This window comes from Bombus bifarius, unplaced genomic scaffold, assembly GCF_011952205.1.
Source record: "Bombus bifarius isolate JDL3187 unplaced genomic scaffold, Bbif_JDL3187 scf7180000008008, whole genome shotgun sequence".
NCBI lineage: Eukaryota > Metazoa > Arthropoda > Insecta > Hymenoptera > Apidae > Bombus > Bombus bifarius.
Genome location: NW_022884386.1, coordinates 4646169 through 4663187, shown reverse-complemented (window position 1 = coordinate 4663187; position 17019 = coordinate 4646169). Strand labels below are relative to the sequence as shown.

The window sequence follows — 17019 nt, the reverse complement described above, 5'->3', positions numbered from 1 at the left end:
GGATCCGCTCTCCGCGAGTTTTAAAGAGTTTCAACGTCCTATTATAAAGTCTTCACCGTGCATAATAACATTCAACTCCGTGGGCTGGAAGGCATTAGGGAAATCGCGTTGCCTCCCCTTGCCTGTTTCACCCTCACCCCTTTCCCTCGCTCCACCCCCCACCCTCTGCCTGTCCCGTCTCCGTTTCTAACCATTTCCCTGTATCACGCGGGCAATACGGCCCGCACAAATCAGTGGATCTCTTCTACGGCGTGCCGCGATTTCGCTTTCTCGTCGAAGAGGAACAAGAGAGAAGGAAAGAAGGAGGGGAGCGAACGTCGCGGAAACAGCCATAAATAGAGGAGTAAAAAGACGACGGCGTATGGTACTCGGCGTTGTAGGTACCGGCCGATCCTGGAAACGAAATGAACACACGCTTGAAACTCACGATTTGCTTGTATTTATAAGAATGTTATATTTTCTCGGTAGTAATAGGAGCCTCTATAGAGGCGGTAAATATATTAGTAGTGCGCTAATAAATGATATTTATATACAGATGGGTAAAAAAAAAAAACGAGAGGAAAGTGTGTTCGGCTCTTTCGCGCGTACTCGGAGCGCGAATCACTCGTGTAGGTTTCGTTCTTTCTCTCCCTCTTTATCTTCGTCACAGGTTGCTACCTCGCGCCCGCTTCGTAGGACATCCTCTTCGCGTAACATCTTTTGTACTTAATCGATTCGGTGGTTTGGAAATGCAGTATCCTGTAGAATCAGCGCGACATTCGAGTCGTCCCACGTGGCTCGTGAAGACAGTCTGATCGAACGACAACGTCAACAGCTCCGTCGAGATTAAGGAGGAGAGGGTGATGAATTTTGTCGTCGTATAAGCGTACGGTCAGGCAAATTCTCTACGAGTACCACGATCGCGATTCTGGCGCCTTTAAATGTGGTTTGCTTCGTCGGTGATTCAAAACGGATCGTTTATCAGCGCACGCAACGTTTATCGGATTTTCTCAATCGTCTTTTGGTATCGATGCCGCCGTTTGATCTTATTCCCGTTCTTTTCCTTCCTTTCCCTCGTTGTTCCTTCCCCTTTCGTCTGGACCGTTTTCGCTCGTCTTTTGGCGTTAAAGCGTAAAGCCGCGACTAAGCCCCTCGTTTCGCAAGTTTCCGATCGCAGACCGCGTTAAAGATGCATTCTCCGCGAAACTCGGCAAGTAACCACGGGCTGCTCGAGTAAACCGTCACCGCCATTATCACCGAGAAAGGAATATACGAAATCCGAGACGTCGACTTGCTCTCCCGAGGGGCATCGAAACTTACATCGTTAATCTTTGGTATTAGCCATCGTGTACGCCTTTGCTTGCGCCTCGTATACCGACATTTTGGGAACGTCTCGAGATTCGTCACATTCGCGCCGCCGAGATTCCCCTCGAACAGAACAACATCTCTCGATTTTACCTTTGGTATTTAATCGAACGTTCGTTCGCCTCTGTCCAGGCGAATCACAGACCTCCGTCTCGAGCCGACGATAAAATTGAAAAACAGCAAACAGTAACTTACGAACAAACTTACGACGATTCTCTTCCTTCGCCTATCCGACACTCGTCTTCTCGATCGGCCGTCAAACGTCGAATGTCGACGAATCGCGAGTACTATGGAAATTCGTTCGATTGGTCTGCGTATACTGATAGTCTTTCGGTGTCGCAGAGTCGACAGATACAGATATTTACAAGTAACTCTGCCCCATTCGCTCACCCTCTCACTCGGTCGTCCTTCCACTCTTACTCGCACGCTTCTAATCGCTCTTCACCTCGCTAGAAACGTATCTTACATAAATCGCCTATTTTTATCATGTTACATGTTGTACCGTATATTACAAGACGTGTATTAAACGTGTATCTCTTCGCTTTCGCGAGATGTCCACGTTCTATTCAGCTCCTATCGTATCTCTTTCCATAAATTTATTCATACAATTCGCGATCACAGTGATTATTCCCAACCTCTAAACGACTATTTCCCCCAAAAACGTCCGATCCTCCGCGGGTATCCTCGAGACCCGTCGCGGAGACCATCTCGTTTCTCTTTTCCATCTTCGTTCCGTTCTCGTCGCGAACGACTCGTCTTTTCCCACCCCCCGTTTCAACCTGCCTTCTTTCTCTCACCGATCCACATGTTATGCGTCCTGTCTGTCTATCACTCTGGTTCCTCGCGTTCACTTTCGTCACGACGTTTTAATCCTCGCCCGTACTCCCTCTCCGTACCTCCCGTTCATCTCGTCGGTCAGCGTCAATAGCCTCAATAACCGCTGAGACATCTGAGCTTCTTCAGGGGGGGTGACACCTCGTTTCAGCTGGTCGGAGCCTGCATAGACATCGGCGGTGGCTTCACCGGTCCGAGGGCTGGACCCGATAGCCCGTTGTTGTTCATGTCTCCCGGAGCTCTGGGTCCACCAACGCCAATGGCCGTTCCGTTCACCATCGGCGTGCTCCCTGACATCTGTCCCTGCACCATAAAATTGTTATTCTCAGTGAGAATGAATCGCATTAATCCTATTCTCTTATATTCTTTCGATCGTTTCTTTTTATTTTGCCAATCGGATTATTGATATTTGGTGAATTTGCATTAATATTTGAGAGATCACCCATGCAGATTTACTGTTCGCGGCTGGTAAATTGGCTAGCGGAAAGAAAGGCTTGATGGATTTGTAGAAAGGAATATTAAAAATCTTTCGTTATTGATCAAAATAATTACAGATCGGAGAAGCAGTGAACAAAGTAGACGTCCATCGCCTCTGCGATGTCTCGCTAGTCAACTTTCCAGACTGCAAGAAACGGATTTATATTTTTCTCTCTATACTTTCTTTTTAATATTGTGTTATATTTATATACGAAATGAGCGCAATTTATAAACGAGATAATTTATAAAATAATTTAGAAAATAATTTACAAGAAGAAGCAACCCCTGAACGTTAAAGCGACGAAAAGCATTCGAATTTCGCGTTTCATTTTCCGACTGGAAAGCAAAGTTGAAATACGTCGTACGTCGCTGGTCCCTCGGGCCAGCGAACGAGACCGATCACGCGACGAAAACTTCCGGCGTGGCGTGTAACGCTTCCAATTAAAATACCACCGGCTCCGCCTGTCATCGACGATCGTGGTAACACAGCGACTAAGGCGTCGATGCTTTTAAGCATGCGTGCGTGACACAACGCTTCAAACGTTTACGGTCCTCTCTTAACTTACGTTCGACACGTGATTATGTTGACCCACCGACTGGCCAAGTGCCTGATGAGGTTGCAGTGGATTGTGACCAGGATGCATGTTCTGGCCAGGCGGTGTCGGCGCTGGAGGCAGTTGCCTTTTGATGTACGCCAGCGTGGCGGGTGTTTGTACTGACATATTGGCGAACGCGAGCCTCTCCTCATAGTCGAACTCGCACAGGATTTTGTTCTCGCACAGATAGAATCGATCGCCCACGCAAAACCTGCAATCAAAACCACAGGCTACTGGTGTCGCGCCGCTTCGACTTGTACACCGCCTCCAACCGCGATTCGATGAGGTCTCCGCGCGATACGTTTCTCGTCATCTGTTACGTTGCGAGATCCCCGAGCCAGCTTCAAAGAGAACGCCTGAACTTTTGTTCGATCGTTGTCACTTGGCGACATTATGCGAGAAGAGATATTTAATATATGATTAATACCGTTTTCTTTCTTACTTCTTTTCTATTTCTTTTTTTTTTTTTTTTTTTTTAATTTCTTGCCAATTAACAACGGGTAAATCAGGGATTATTCGGCGAGAAAAATTGGAAAAAATATCATCGATACAAAAAGAACGCGTGTAACGATTCTTTCATTCGCGAACCACTACGCATAGGTATCGCGTCGCTGCTAGCTCGTCGATAAACGGTTGATCGTCACAATGGAGGAAAAAAGGCAAAAAGGGAGGAAAATCCGAAAAAGTGGGACTCAAAAAAAAAAAAAAAAATAAAAAATCGGGGGGAGGGAAAAAGGAGAAACAATGACAAAGGGTGGCAGGGGACGAGCGTTGGATAACGAGCGTATCGCAACGCGTCGGACAAATAATTATTATCGGGCTTCTGTCCGCGAGCGGTCTCACATCCGCTTTGATCCCGGTAGGAAATACGAGAGCGAAATACGAGAGCGGCAGAGTCTGGTTCGAGGTAGATACTCTCATAATCGTACGGCAAATAGAATTATCGCGTTGCGCGCGGCCATTCCCAACGAGCACAGCTTATACCGGGTTTCGCTCGTTTCCCCCATTATACGCGTCGTCTGCTAAATGACGCTGTACTCTGATCCACCTCCACCTCTCTTTCTCTCTTTCACTCGCCCTTCTGTCACCTCTATACCTCTCACTGTCGTTCCTCTACTCGCTATTCAGCTGGCCGTCACCTGCTGGTTTCTGGTCTCCACCATGCGAGACCATCTCTCGCCGCAACCGGCCTTCTGCTTTCAAGGTGTTCTCTCTTTTCCTTGTCAATTGCCTGACACCTAACCATCCTCGGTTATTTACTTTGTTTCGCTCAACGAATTCATCTCGCGGATTTCTTCTCTTTCAAATTTCATTCTTTGTCTGCTTCTGCCTTCCTCTCCCTTCTGCTTTTTTTATTTGCTTTTTGGGGTTGATTGATAAGATACTTAAGGCTTGACTATCAAACGGATTTTGTGTATTCTGTGCATTAAAATTAATAGAACCGATCAACTTGGCGTTTTGTAAATGTTTCGATTTCATTATCTGGGTAAATGATTAATATTCAACTACTTCGGAAATGAGTGATTTACTTTCTTAAGCAGATTAAAGAAAGGAAATTGAATATGTTAAGGAAAGATGACATTAATGATCGTAATTTTTAAGGTAGAAATTTATCGTCATTTTAAATACTTCGATTAATCCCAACACGCCTTTGGTTACCATCGTGGAATCACTGTCGCGTCTAGGACCGGTTAGTTAAGTTATTAACCGGTCGTTCTTTAATTAGAAACTTCTACAGCGTGGGTTTAGAAGCTGAACGTATTTTAATCCTTGACTGATTTTCAACAGCTATGAAACCACACGTAAAGAAATTATTATGTGCGAGAGATTGGTACCCCAAATGACCAGTTAAATTTGGTAGTTGGTTAAGTGAATTTGTAGAGAAATTACGAGATGAACGTACCCTTACGTTCAGATGTTGCCAGAAGTGCCATTAGGACCAAAGATTTTGTCACAGGCCTGAAACGTTAGACGATCCATCTTGAACACAATGTCGAGAGATTTTACTTTTATAGGTCACAGTGCTATTCACAATGCTGAGCTTTTGAATACTATTTGACGATATTAAAATTCTCCTGTAGGTACTTTTTCTATAATAATATGCCGTGAATGTGGAATGCAAGTACCAACGATTCGCGTCACATTCTTTCAGTCATTCCTCCGTGAAGTCTGGATCGAACTAGATATTCACATAACTATGATCCGCCAGAATTATATTGTTGCATGAGTGCATTCGTTCAGGAGTCTCTATTATAATCGCGCGAATAATGCCGCGTGAATCCCATTCCTCTAATTCTAGCAACCGGTGCAGCTGTCTGTCGTGGCACGATACCAGCGCGCGATACCCGCTGATTTTCCACTTTAACGTTTTCCATCTAGCATTTTGAGCGCATTGTTTCATCAACAATTTAACCCTCCTAATTAACTGTTCTCGTTGTTACGTATTACGCGCGCAGTGTGTTCTAACGATAGAATAAACGACCGATCTTATTCGCCTCTTGACGCTCGAGAAGAGAAAGAGAAGAGAGAAGAGAGAAGAGAAACAGGAACGAAAATACAAAATAGCAAAGGATGGAAAAATAGCAAAATAGCAAATTCTGACGAATAGGTATAGGTACATATATGTATACAGTGACTCGCAAAAGTCTTTGAACTTATCGTATGTAATGTGCAATATGTACATCGTGTGTGTCGTAGAAAAGATATTGAAATTCTATTATTGCTACAGTGAAACACGAGTATCATGATTATAGTGGAAAAAAATTTCAAATGAGCATAAAATTTCCGAAATATTTACTGGAAACATATATTTATTAAAAGTAATTGATAGACACATATATATACCATACGAAGAAGTAGCCATTTTAAATATGGTAATTAGTATCTAAGATGGTCCCATTGAACGAGGCTTATTAATATAGCGAATACTAACTGTTTAAATATTTTTATGATCTTAGTGAAATATATATTCGTACGAAATATCTCGTAGATTGCATGTACATCTTCAGAATTGTTTCAAGCTTTACCAATGTAACGTCGAGTCTGATTACAGCGCTAAGGAGATTTAGAAATGTTTCGTGTAGCACACGTACCTGATATATTTGTAAAATGTTCCTGCAAGCGTCTGAATTCTTTCGTCAGCGACTGTACAGTCTTATGAGCGTATGGGTTTCATCCTCTAAATGTTCCATTGCTCGGAGCAATCAAATATATAGTAACTATTATGTAGACTCCTACGAGTTTGTCTTGTCGAGCGACAGCTCGTCAGAACACGCATATATTTTAACCATAACCTAAGACTTTACAATTTTATTTAGCATTTAAAATTTTCAGCGTTACATTGCCAATAATTTTCGAGGCAAAGACTAGTCGAAGTCTGGTAGAGAACCGTCACGTATCTGCAAGTCACCAATGGCGTACCGCAACAACAGCGCGCTTGAAATATTAATCCACCCACGAAGTTGAAGCAGAGAGGATCGGTACAGTGGTTGGTATCGAAAGACCAGGTTCGTAGTCTGATTCACATAGAAAATTTCAATCCATAGAGGAAGCTGGTCTCGGAGATCGCTACGGGCGAATGTTTAACGAGGGTCACCGGAGCTCGCTGAAGCCAGAAGGCTCTGGACGCACGAGAATTGCAGAAGAATCGGACACGTCCAACCACTGTGGAAAACGGACGACCAGAACCTCGAAAGCCGGGTATCGCGTAAATAAATAAAGTAACCGGTGCCAATGCGTGACCCCATTAGATTCCGCTTTACGGGACGTGTTCGATGCAGTTGTAACATTCCCGGAGCGTCTCTGCTCCAGACCAACGCCAACGAAATAAAACATTCACCGTTGCCCGTCTCTGTGAATCTTTTTCTTTGAAGGGACACAGGTTTCTTGAATAAAATTTGCATATGCGCCGCGTCTCAACGTCGCGATCGCGTCCGGGGACCCGGTGGCAACGTTACCGGTTTAATTTGCGCCTTTGCCGCGACGGGACGAGTTTCCTCGACGCAGAAAAGAGGATTAAACAGCTCTCTCGCTCTTTTTCTCCCCGATTCCGTCTCCCTCTCTTTCTCTCGTCCAGCTGCAAGGCGTTGCCAGGCAAATTAAGCGTATCAGCTCGAACAACCGAGCCGTGCACGATTAATGACGTGCTCATGGTGTAAGTGCAGGTTTTCGAATGTTTTGCTCCTTTTCTTTTTTCATTAAGGAGGAATGGCTCAACGTTAAACAGATCCTGGGTACAAACGTAGTATCCAAAGACTAAGTATCAAGCTTTCACCGATGCGAAGCTAACTGGTTGCAAGTACGTATCACAGGATGACGATCGTAATACGACGATGATTTTAAGTAATAATCGTATTCAAAGCAGTTATAGCTAATATGCTTTAAAACAGGTTCCCGCATCCGTTGCCGTGCATTATAAACGTGCGAGACCTGTTAAGTCGACTTTTATCGTATCTCTTCTAATTGCGATTCAACGTAAGAACTGTCAATGACACGTCATAATCGACTGTCCCTTACAACTTTCAATCCCGTATTTACTTAATACGTACATCTATAGGAACGATCGTCGTTCTCGTCCGAGGACAAACAAGCAAAGTTACGAAACACGTAGATCATTTTTGCAACACCTACTTCCAATTTTTCTAGATTAACCGGACGCGGCTTGTTCGATACGCGATGCTCGAGCACGAAGAATCGGCCGACGTCGAATTAGCGACGCCACGACGGCAAACTGCAATTTGTAGTCGGCGAGGGCATTAACTGGGCGATCGTTAAATTTGACCGGACGTCTCCTCAAGAGGATCGAAGAAACGTCGAGGGGACGCGTATTCTCTGTCGTTCACGCGCGCACGAATAAACGTGTGTAAGTAGAAAGTTGCCTGCACACACACGACGCGATTTTCTGCGTATTGGTGGAGCAGGGAGAGGGAGAGAGTGAGAGCAAGAGAGAGAGATATCTAATTGGATCGGTAAATCATCCTCTAACCAGGAGGGTGGTAGGCTAGGCACCGCCACCGGCAACCCTTTATTCTGTGTTATTACAGTCTAAAGTTACCCCGTGTAATTGTTGCTGTTTAATTGCAAACTCTAAGTCGTCGCGTTACACGTCGCGGCGCCCCGCGTATAATTGCCCTCCTCGAGTTCACCCGTCCGTTTTTTACCGACGAAATAATTGGAAACGATCCACCCTCTCCCTCTCTCTCTCTCTCTTTCTCTCTCTTTCTCTTCCCCACCACGGGAAATATCTAAATCCGACCGAGAACGCCCGGAATCGTTTCGATCCGGGCCACGGAACGTTTGGGGCTTCGATCAAACGGGAATAATTGGCGGGATTGGCGGTACGCTAAATTACCAATGAAATCTAATCGTCGGCAATTTCGTTCGGTTAAAGCGAAAGACGGTTTGTAGGTCTCGTATTCTTGAATATATACGGTTCTATTTTTCAAAGTATCGTATCGTACGTAAAAAGTACCGGACAACGGCAAGATTTTTTATATATAAAACTTAGCTTTTAAACCGAGAAAAAGATTGCCAATGTATCAAGAACGTTTCGGATTTCTCATAGATAACCATCGTTCCGATGCGAACCGAACGAAGCTACGATGGTAAACTGTAATGGAAATTAGGTTGCCGGTTATCCAGCGTGAAAACGCGTTCGCCCAATGTTTCAAAACGAATGGTTCCGCGAAACGGGCAATCGCGGAGGCTATTGGTCCCGGGGATCCAGCGAAAAGGCTTGCAACGAACCGCAAGAATGTCGCGTGTGTGCAACACTCTCCGGCACGGGGTGAATCACGGAGACAAAAGCAGGTTTTCGTCGATTCCGTTGAAGTCGGTTGTACCGCGATGAACGCGACACTGCTTTGGGCATGGCGGCGCGCAGCTCCGTCGCTGCCCGCTCGGCCCATTGTCGAAGACAGACAATGCCACGCGATAAAAACGTAAAATTGATGCCCTTTTGTTCGCATTGTTTGAGAAGCTGTACAACGTTTGTCGCACGCCTGGACGAGCCACTGTTATTGGCTCCAAACTACATTCTCCTGTTCCGTTTCGCCTTCTCCCTCTCCTACTCGTGCACGAGGTTCCTCTCGACCTCTCGTCGTCTCGTCCACCTCGCTCGTCGCTTTTTCTCTTTCGCGCTCTCTTACGTACAACCAGAGACCGCTGCCAACCACCCGCTTTTGCCACCCTCGAAACCTTTCATCTCGTCAATAAGTCGGCATTGTGTCTCACCACGGTTCCATAGTTTCGCCGTTTTACATTGACCGCCATTTCTATCGGAAGCTTATTCTTTTCTAGCCCCGTCCCCTTTCGTCTATATCTCTCGCGATTTCTTGTCGCCGTTGTATATCGCGGTACACGGAGTTACATGTCCCCTCTCTGTCTCCCTGCGTCTACTTCGTTCTACCTCTTTGTTCCGGGTATTCGCCAAAGTAGCAAGCAACGTGGAAGATACGGAATCGCGAGGCACCGGCAGAAACGATAGGGGTAACGTCGCGAAATTACTCGAGCCTGGTTACCAACGGCAATAAAATTTCGCATCCGGGCAAATTACTCGCCGCACGGTCCGTTGTAATTTACGCGTCAGATGGCAGAGACCGGATGATCAACAGGAAAAGAAGAGGGGAAGGGATGGAGGATAGAGGAAGAGAAAGATCGCTTTGAGCCAAATTGCGGAACTTTAATAAAACATGATCATCGAGAGGACGAAGCGAAGGGTAATCGCGAAAGACGAGAGGCGAACAATAAACGAAGCGATTCGACCTACGTTTGAAATAAAATCTCCCGAGTGGTTCAGGGATCGAACTCGGAAAGGAAGACTCGTGCTGTGAATTTCCACTTCGTTGTTCGGCACGCGCCACCGCATCCTTCCTCTCGTCGTCCATCGCGAGACGCTGAACCGGAAACGTGGCGAGCTCTCGTTCGGCATTTAGCCATTGTTTCTGTCTGTCTACGCTACACGGTGCGATATGATACAAAAATGTCAGCAGTATCTGGATAATTACATAACTGGTCTCAGGGGTAGGGTCCTGGCGGGGGTGGAAAGCGTCGCAGGGAATAATGCGACGAGAAGTTAGCCTCCTGCTGCGTGGAATGCTAGCGCGAGCGGAGGAAGAGGTCGCGACGGATAGAGCACAGGGTGATTTCCCAGCTGACCTGTAAAGCAACTCCCGAGCGGACTGTGTCTCTCGCAAACCGTACTCTCGCTTCTTTCTTTTCGTCCCCTGTATTTCTCTATACCCCTTCACCGTCGTACTATTTTTCTTCATCCCCAACTCTGTTCGTCTTTGTTACTTTTGCATGCGTACAGTTCCCTCTCCCTCGTCGTTTGCATCGTCGTACAGCTCGATGCAGAGAAACGTAAACGGAGATCGTAGGATGAGAAGACAGAAAAAAAAAAAACGACGGAAAAATTGACGTTTATAGCGAAACGATGTGTAAATCGAATCGATCGAAGGATTTTCTTGCGTCGAATAACTTACCGATGAGTACACTGTTGACAAGCGAAACAGTCCAAGTGATAGACGTTCGACCTGGCCTTCATAACCATCTCGAACGGCGGTATCTGTTTGTTGCAGGCCGCGCAGTGTCCCGGATTCCCGAACAGCCTGAGGTAGTCCCTCTTACAGAGGATAAGGTTGGCCCTGGTGAACAGACTAGAACCGACCTCTCCTAACCTACAGTCGCAGCACCCGCACTTCAGACAGTCCTCGTGCCAGAACAGGTCCATGGCCTTGAGGAGATACCTGAAGAACCGACCATAGTTTTCCTTCTTACCGACCAGTAACTCGTCGTGCTCGAAACTGATCTTTGACCGCGGTTCTCGGAAGAAGCTTATCCTTTGACCGATTAGAAAGTTTCTCTAAATCGTCCGTCTTATGTTTTTAAGTAATTCGTCACGGTTCGTCAATCGCGTCCTTCTCTATTTTACGTTCAATTTGTTCTGTGTTTCTACCTCATTCCGTTTCGTTTCATGAAAGAAATAAAAGTAGTAATTGAAGACCGCGATCGTCTTACCTTTCCGTGATCGCTTTCCCACATCCAGCGCACTCGTGCTGCGTCGCGCCATTTTTACTCGGCTCCGACTTGCTCACGTCCATCGTCATCGTGATTTCGGCTAGAACGCCGTCTGCAACACGGAACAAGAACGTCGACTCGTTAAATCCGCGACATCGTAAATCGTGTCTCTCTGCCATTGTGCGTTCCTAACAATGAGCCCGCAGACAGCCACCGCGTAATGTACACGTACGTCGCGATAATAAGCGTCTGCTAAGTGGCCGACAACATGCAATAACGATCCACGCTAATTGGACCGGTCGTCCGACGACGCGCGCTAAATCTCCCGTACTTGCGTTTTTCGATAGATCGATTCCGCTATTCCCACGAACCTCGTAAATGTCTTGCTTCAATCGAAAATAATTGCATAGAATAATATCAAACATTACGTCAGAAGATTTGCCAAGGATCTAAATTTCGATCGATAAGAAATCGACGTCGAACCGAAGGATCGAGATTGAAATCCGTTGGCCGCGTTTCGCAGATCCACTGGCGGGAGCATCGATCGCGAGGAATCGTTCGTAGTTCGAACTGACGTTGCCCGACGAGGGTGAAAAGCGCGGCTACGAGAGAGAAACACGGACAACCACATTCGCAGGAACGAACGCGTTCTAAAGGCGATCCGAGGGAAGGAGGGCGGCCGGCTAAAATGGTGAGTGGCTGCACGGCGAGGCGCGGGGGCTTAATTAATTAGCCGGATACTTTGAGTAACAATCCATTATTACATACAAACATCCTCGGCCCCGGGGCCGAGCTGTAGCTTTATGCTGCTAATTGGCCTTCTCAAAGCTTGGAGACCCGGGCACGAGTTATAAACGCCACTCCTCTAACTCGCCAGCACCCCGGCCCCATCCCTCCCCACCCTCCCTATCTTTCTCCTTCTCCTACCTTCTCTATACCCTCTTCCCTGTACCTCTCTGTCTCTCGTTTCCCTCTTCCAACAGTTTGTCCCTGTTCCTCTCCCTTTCTCTTCACCGCGTCGCCACTCCTCTCTCCCGCATACGAGCGCCCGCGTGTCCTCCCCCTTTGGACCACCAGCACTCGTACATTTTGCAATACACCCATATATAACCACCCATACAAGCAGACGCAGATGCGGATACGCGAACGCGGCCACACGCATGTAAAAAGCGAGGGTGACAGAGAGTGCGGGTGGGATAGGGACGAGCGGATGGTGGGAACGAAGAGGAACAGCTCGACTCGACGATACGAGGAAGAGGAGGAATGAAGTTGGAGGGATGACGACAAAGTGGGAGGATGGTGGAAGAAAGGAGTATGGGAGATGAGGGAGAAGGAGGAGCAAGAGGAACGACGGATAGCGCTAATAACGCGCTCGTGGCGCAAAAAAAAAAAAAAGGAAGGAGTATAATTGCCAGCCCTCGTGGCAGGTATTTTTCAAATAGGACCCCGTCCGTTAATTGGAGGGCAAATTAAAGAGGCGCCGCGGAGGAAAAAAACATCATCCCTCTACCGCGTATCCCCTTGGCCCCCTCTTAGCGTGCCCCGACTACGTTGGTATCCAAGAGGCACCTCGTGATTCGTCAAACGATCTGTGCGCTCCATTTTTTCTACGGATTTCTCTCTCTCTCTCTCTCTCTCTCTGACCCCTTCCAACGACTCCTTACGCTTCTTTTTTTTCTCCCTATCGGACACGGTATCGTCTCTCGACGATATCGAACGCGCGGACGTGGAAATCCGTGTCGCGAACACGGAATAGAAGGGAAAGAGATATGAACGAAATTCCAGCGGCAAAGAGGAAAGAAAATTTCGCGACAGCCCGCGATCACCCGGAAGAATCGTAACCGGAGTAAAACGCAACATAGTATGTTGCGTTTACATATGTGCGCGTGGTACATAGTATAACACTGTCGGTGTATCGATACGGAAATCTCCCTAAGTTGCGCGTGCCGATCGAACTTCTCACGGATGTACAGTTATTTGTCAGGCATGCGCAGTATTTAATACCGACACGCAGTATCCGTTATCGAAACCCCGGGTTCGATGATACGCTAGATAAAATGAAACTAGTTCTGTCAATTTACCGTCCCATTATTTCGCGACAATGCACAATGAGTGTATCGGCAACCGACTGACCGTGCCGTCCGGACGATACTCGACGATTCTGATATATACGAGATCTCACAGTCCGGCAGAAAGTGAGAAAACTCTCTCTGTGGGATGCGTACCGCCGTTGATCGACCGCGTAAAATCGTTCTCGCGCAAGAAACGACGCAAAGGGTACTGCCGCCTTCGGACGTAACGGAATCGTAAAGTGAAAAGTTGATTTATGGAGGGGACGTGTATGGAGGTACCGGTGATTCTGGATGCGATACAATATCCCATCGTTTCCGCACTGACTGTCTTTCGTGGCCGGAGAAATGGAGCGAGCCGCGCGACAAGGGGTGGAAAACCGGACGCGACGATCGACGAATCGGCGCGGCGGATACAACTTTTTATTCGCTCGATATATAAGGAGGCACCCTCGCGAGATTACGAAACTGCCCTAACAGCAATATGGGATAACACGGCGGGGCTGTGCCTCGTGCGTCCCCACTGCCATTGCCATCCCTGAGATACGCGCTGTCGCTACGGACACACGGGGCTACCGTCTGGTTTAATAAAAATGTCAAATATAAAGTAGCCAGCGGGGACGGACGTTTAGGAAATAAATAAATGTAAAAGAAACGGTTGAAGGAAGAAGGAAGGAACGGTTTTGTAGCACGGGGCCGCGCGGGTAGGGTGGGAAAGTATTATTCCATAGAACGAAACGAATTTGTCCGTTGTATAATAAGCGAGAGAATGGGCGTCGTATAATATGCCAAGGGTTGGAAATGGACTATAGCGTGGCTTGAAATGTACGTTTCATCTATGAAATTAATTTAAAAACCGAAGTAAAATCCAGTGATTTTGTTGCAGGATCACAGGATCATCTGACGGTATCTCTTTCTCTCTCTCTCTCTCTCTCTCTCTCTCTCTCTCTCGTTTCGTATTATGTGTCCTGAAATACTGATGCGTAATTGAGAATAGCGCGCGCGCGCGCCGAGGAAACCTGTTTAATTGCGTTTAACATTGAATTAATTAAACGAGTAATTTCACGCGTATCTCTTATCCGGTTCCGCGAAACCAGTCGATCAAATGTAAATATACAACTTGTACGTTCTATCGAATCTTTCGAAAGAGATTGCAAAATATAATCAGGAGGACGTATAAGAGAATATGATATAATAAAAGGAATGGAAAAGAAAAGATATAGAAGCAGACCAATGTGAAAAAAGATAGGAAGTAAAGGTTGTGCGTATAAGAGGTAGGCGAAATCAGAACGCACCCTCATCCTCGTCGAGTCACGTTCCGCATCTTGCCGCGTGTCCTTCGAGCCGTGGATCGAGCCGTGGGTAGTGAAACGAGCGAGTACGGTGCGTCGCGACGTCGTGGCGAGGGTATACGAAACCACGTTGAACAGGGTTGGGAGTAGAACGCAGGATAGGGCAAAGTACAGGGCACGAGGCGGTGCATAACACGAGGCGGCAGGCACGACTGCAATTTCGGGGTTTAATAATGATCCCAGCCGACGGCTCAAGGCTGTATCCCGTGTCATTATACTGTGAAGTGGAGAGGCTGCTAATTAGTCATTAGCGTAGGAAAAAGACACCTTCAACAGGCTTGGTAGGTACAGGACGGGCAGCAACCCCATCCGACGGACGGTGGTGCATAGGTACGGCAAACTTGAGCAAACAGGGTGTAGCTTCTAGCCTACGTCTAATTGGACCCTAGCGACGTAAGTTCTACTAATTGAGACCAGGCCTGTAACTATCAGCCGCGCGACAAGGGCCTTCGTAAATTCGCCGAGGATCGACGGTGAATACGTGTGTCTATGTGTCGAGCATACACACACGCACACACGCGCGCACACACGCGCGCACACACACAGAAGCGCGCATATACTTATACCTATTCGTTCCAACACGCAAACGTGCCAGATCCCGAGACGCACGCGTTTGTTGTTTCGTCTGGTCTTGGAACGTTGAACTTTCACGCGGGAAAAAATCTGTATCGCGCATTTCTTGAATCTGTGAAAAGGAGGAAACACGGTGAAGAAGCGAGATAAGGAGGACGAGGTGAGAAAAGATATTTAATTGAGAAACCTAACGTACATATTTGACTGGCAGGTAGATGGGATTACACAGAGGGAGCCGAAATTTTTCTTAAGATAAGTATTTCATAAACGTCCGCCCGGCCGTGTACCACTAATTTGCATCGTGTACCTATGCATATATTTCATGGTCTAGGAGTTATTAGTCTCGCTCCAGTAAGCGCGATACAGTTTGCAACCTATGACTAATTGGAAGTCGGTAACGTAGCTGCAAGTTTCGCTAATTGAGACGACCAGTTTAGTAACTACTAGAGAGCGCACGAAGGGCGTTCTCAGGGAAAGGAAATTTCTCAAGGAGAATTCGAATCAACCGGCGAGCCTTAATTTCGCCCCGGCTACACCACCCTCTTCCCCTTACGTTCCCCTTTACTAGTCCCAACCAGTACCACCGCCCCGACACACCGCTACTTTCGTTTGCCATCGTGCGCGAGATTAACGTTTAATTAAGCATTGGCGCTTAACTACAGGGCCCGGCGTTGATTTCACGAGTCATAGTTTCCGGTGATATAAAACGAAATCGCCGGTTGATACGCCACTTTCCAACTGACTCGTCCAATTAACCAGCGTGCCGGGATGACGCGTTTAATCATCGCAATTATGGACGCGCCATCTCGAAATTCCACTCGGCTCCGTTTTTCCGGGAAATTCGCGCGAAGACAAGATCGTTTGCCGCGTGATCCGACCGCCACGAATCGGTCCTTGATCTTTTAACGACGTTTCCCCGAGGGCTAGGAGGAAAAGAGAGAGAGAGAGTGTGCGGCGGAAATAACGCGGACGTGGCGAACGAAAAGGGAACGAGGAGAGAAGTAGGATAACAAACGCAATCGCGTTCGGTGCTCGACCAGCCGAGCTTTCTAAGAAAGGCCCTCGAAATTCGAACGACACGATAACGACGACCCCGCCTCGTCCTCGCGGTCGAATCCTCCAGCTATATCAGAAGACATATACATTTCACAGCGGTCGCATAACGAATCCACCAGGGAGAAGAGAGCAGGTAGCCAAAGGATGAAGTTAAGAAGGAGACAGAGGGAGGAAGTAGAGGACGAAGCTGCGAGAGGTGAATCGAGTGGAAGAGAGAGAACGTGCCTGATGGAACAGTGGCTGAGGAAGATGGAGGTTTGACGATGCAAGGGAGGAGAGGCAGGAAGGTAGGTAGAGCCAAATTTTAATTTCACCCCTAACAAGGGATGGTACGGAATAGGGTGCTCCTCGGCCCCTTCAGGACCATGCTATTCCATCCTTCAGAATCATTATATCGCCAATTAGAAGATAGCGGAGCTCGCCGACGCCTAACAAGCTTCCTGGGGAGACAGATCTACTCCCGATCTTACCGTTATACGCGCTGGCAACCGTACCGCTGGTGCTGTCTTCGTAGCGAGAGCTCGTTATAAAATATTCTTCTAGCTGTTCTCTGTCTTTCTCTCGTTTACACTCCGCCACGAGATTCCTACTCGCTCCGTTTTTCCTCGCTTTATGTCGTATCACCGCGTCCAGATATTTTCGAAGCTTCGCGCTAATTAGCTGGTAACTACGCTAACGATTATTGCCGCGGTCTTAACCACG

At 47.2% G+C, this 17019-nt stretch overlaps 1 protein-coding gene across 4 annotated transcripts in view; it reads right to left on the bottom strand.

Annotated features, from left to right (window-relative positions):
- Positions 1–416: 416 nt before the first annotated feature.
- LOC117206705 (LIM domain only protein 3-like) overlaps positions 417–17019 on the bottom strand; it is a 68581-nt gene continuing 51978 nt past the window's right edge. For 3 of the 4 annotated variants that reach the window (XM_033446273.1, XM_033446271.1, XM_033446272.1), the window contains 4 exons: positions 11268–11379; positions 10733–10996; positions 3222–3462; positions 417–2481 (listed from right to left, as the gene is read on the bottom strand). In XM_033446273.1, coding sequence (XP_033302164.1) covers positions 2326–2481; positions 3222–3462; positions 10733–10996; positions 11268–11356 — 750 coding nt within the window. In that variant the 5' untranslated portion in view covers positions 11357–11379 and the 3' untranslated portion in view covers positions 417–2325. The remainder of the gene's footprint in view (positions 2482–3221; positions 3463–10732; positions 10997–11267; positions 11380–17019) is intronic. The other variant, XM_033446274.1, reaches the window with a different exon arrangement.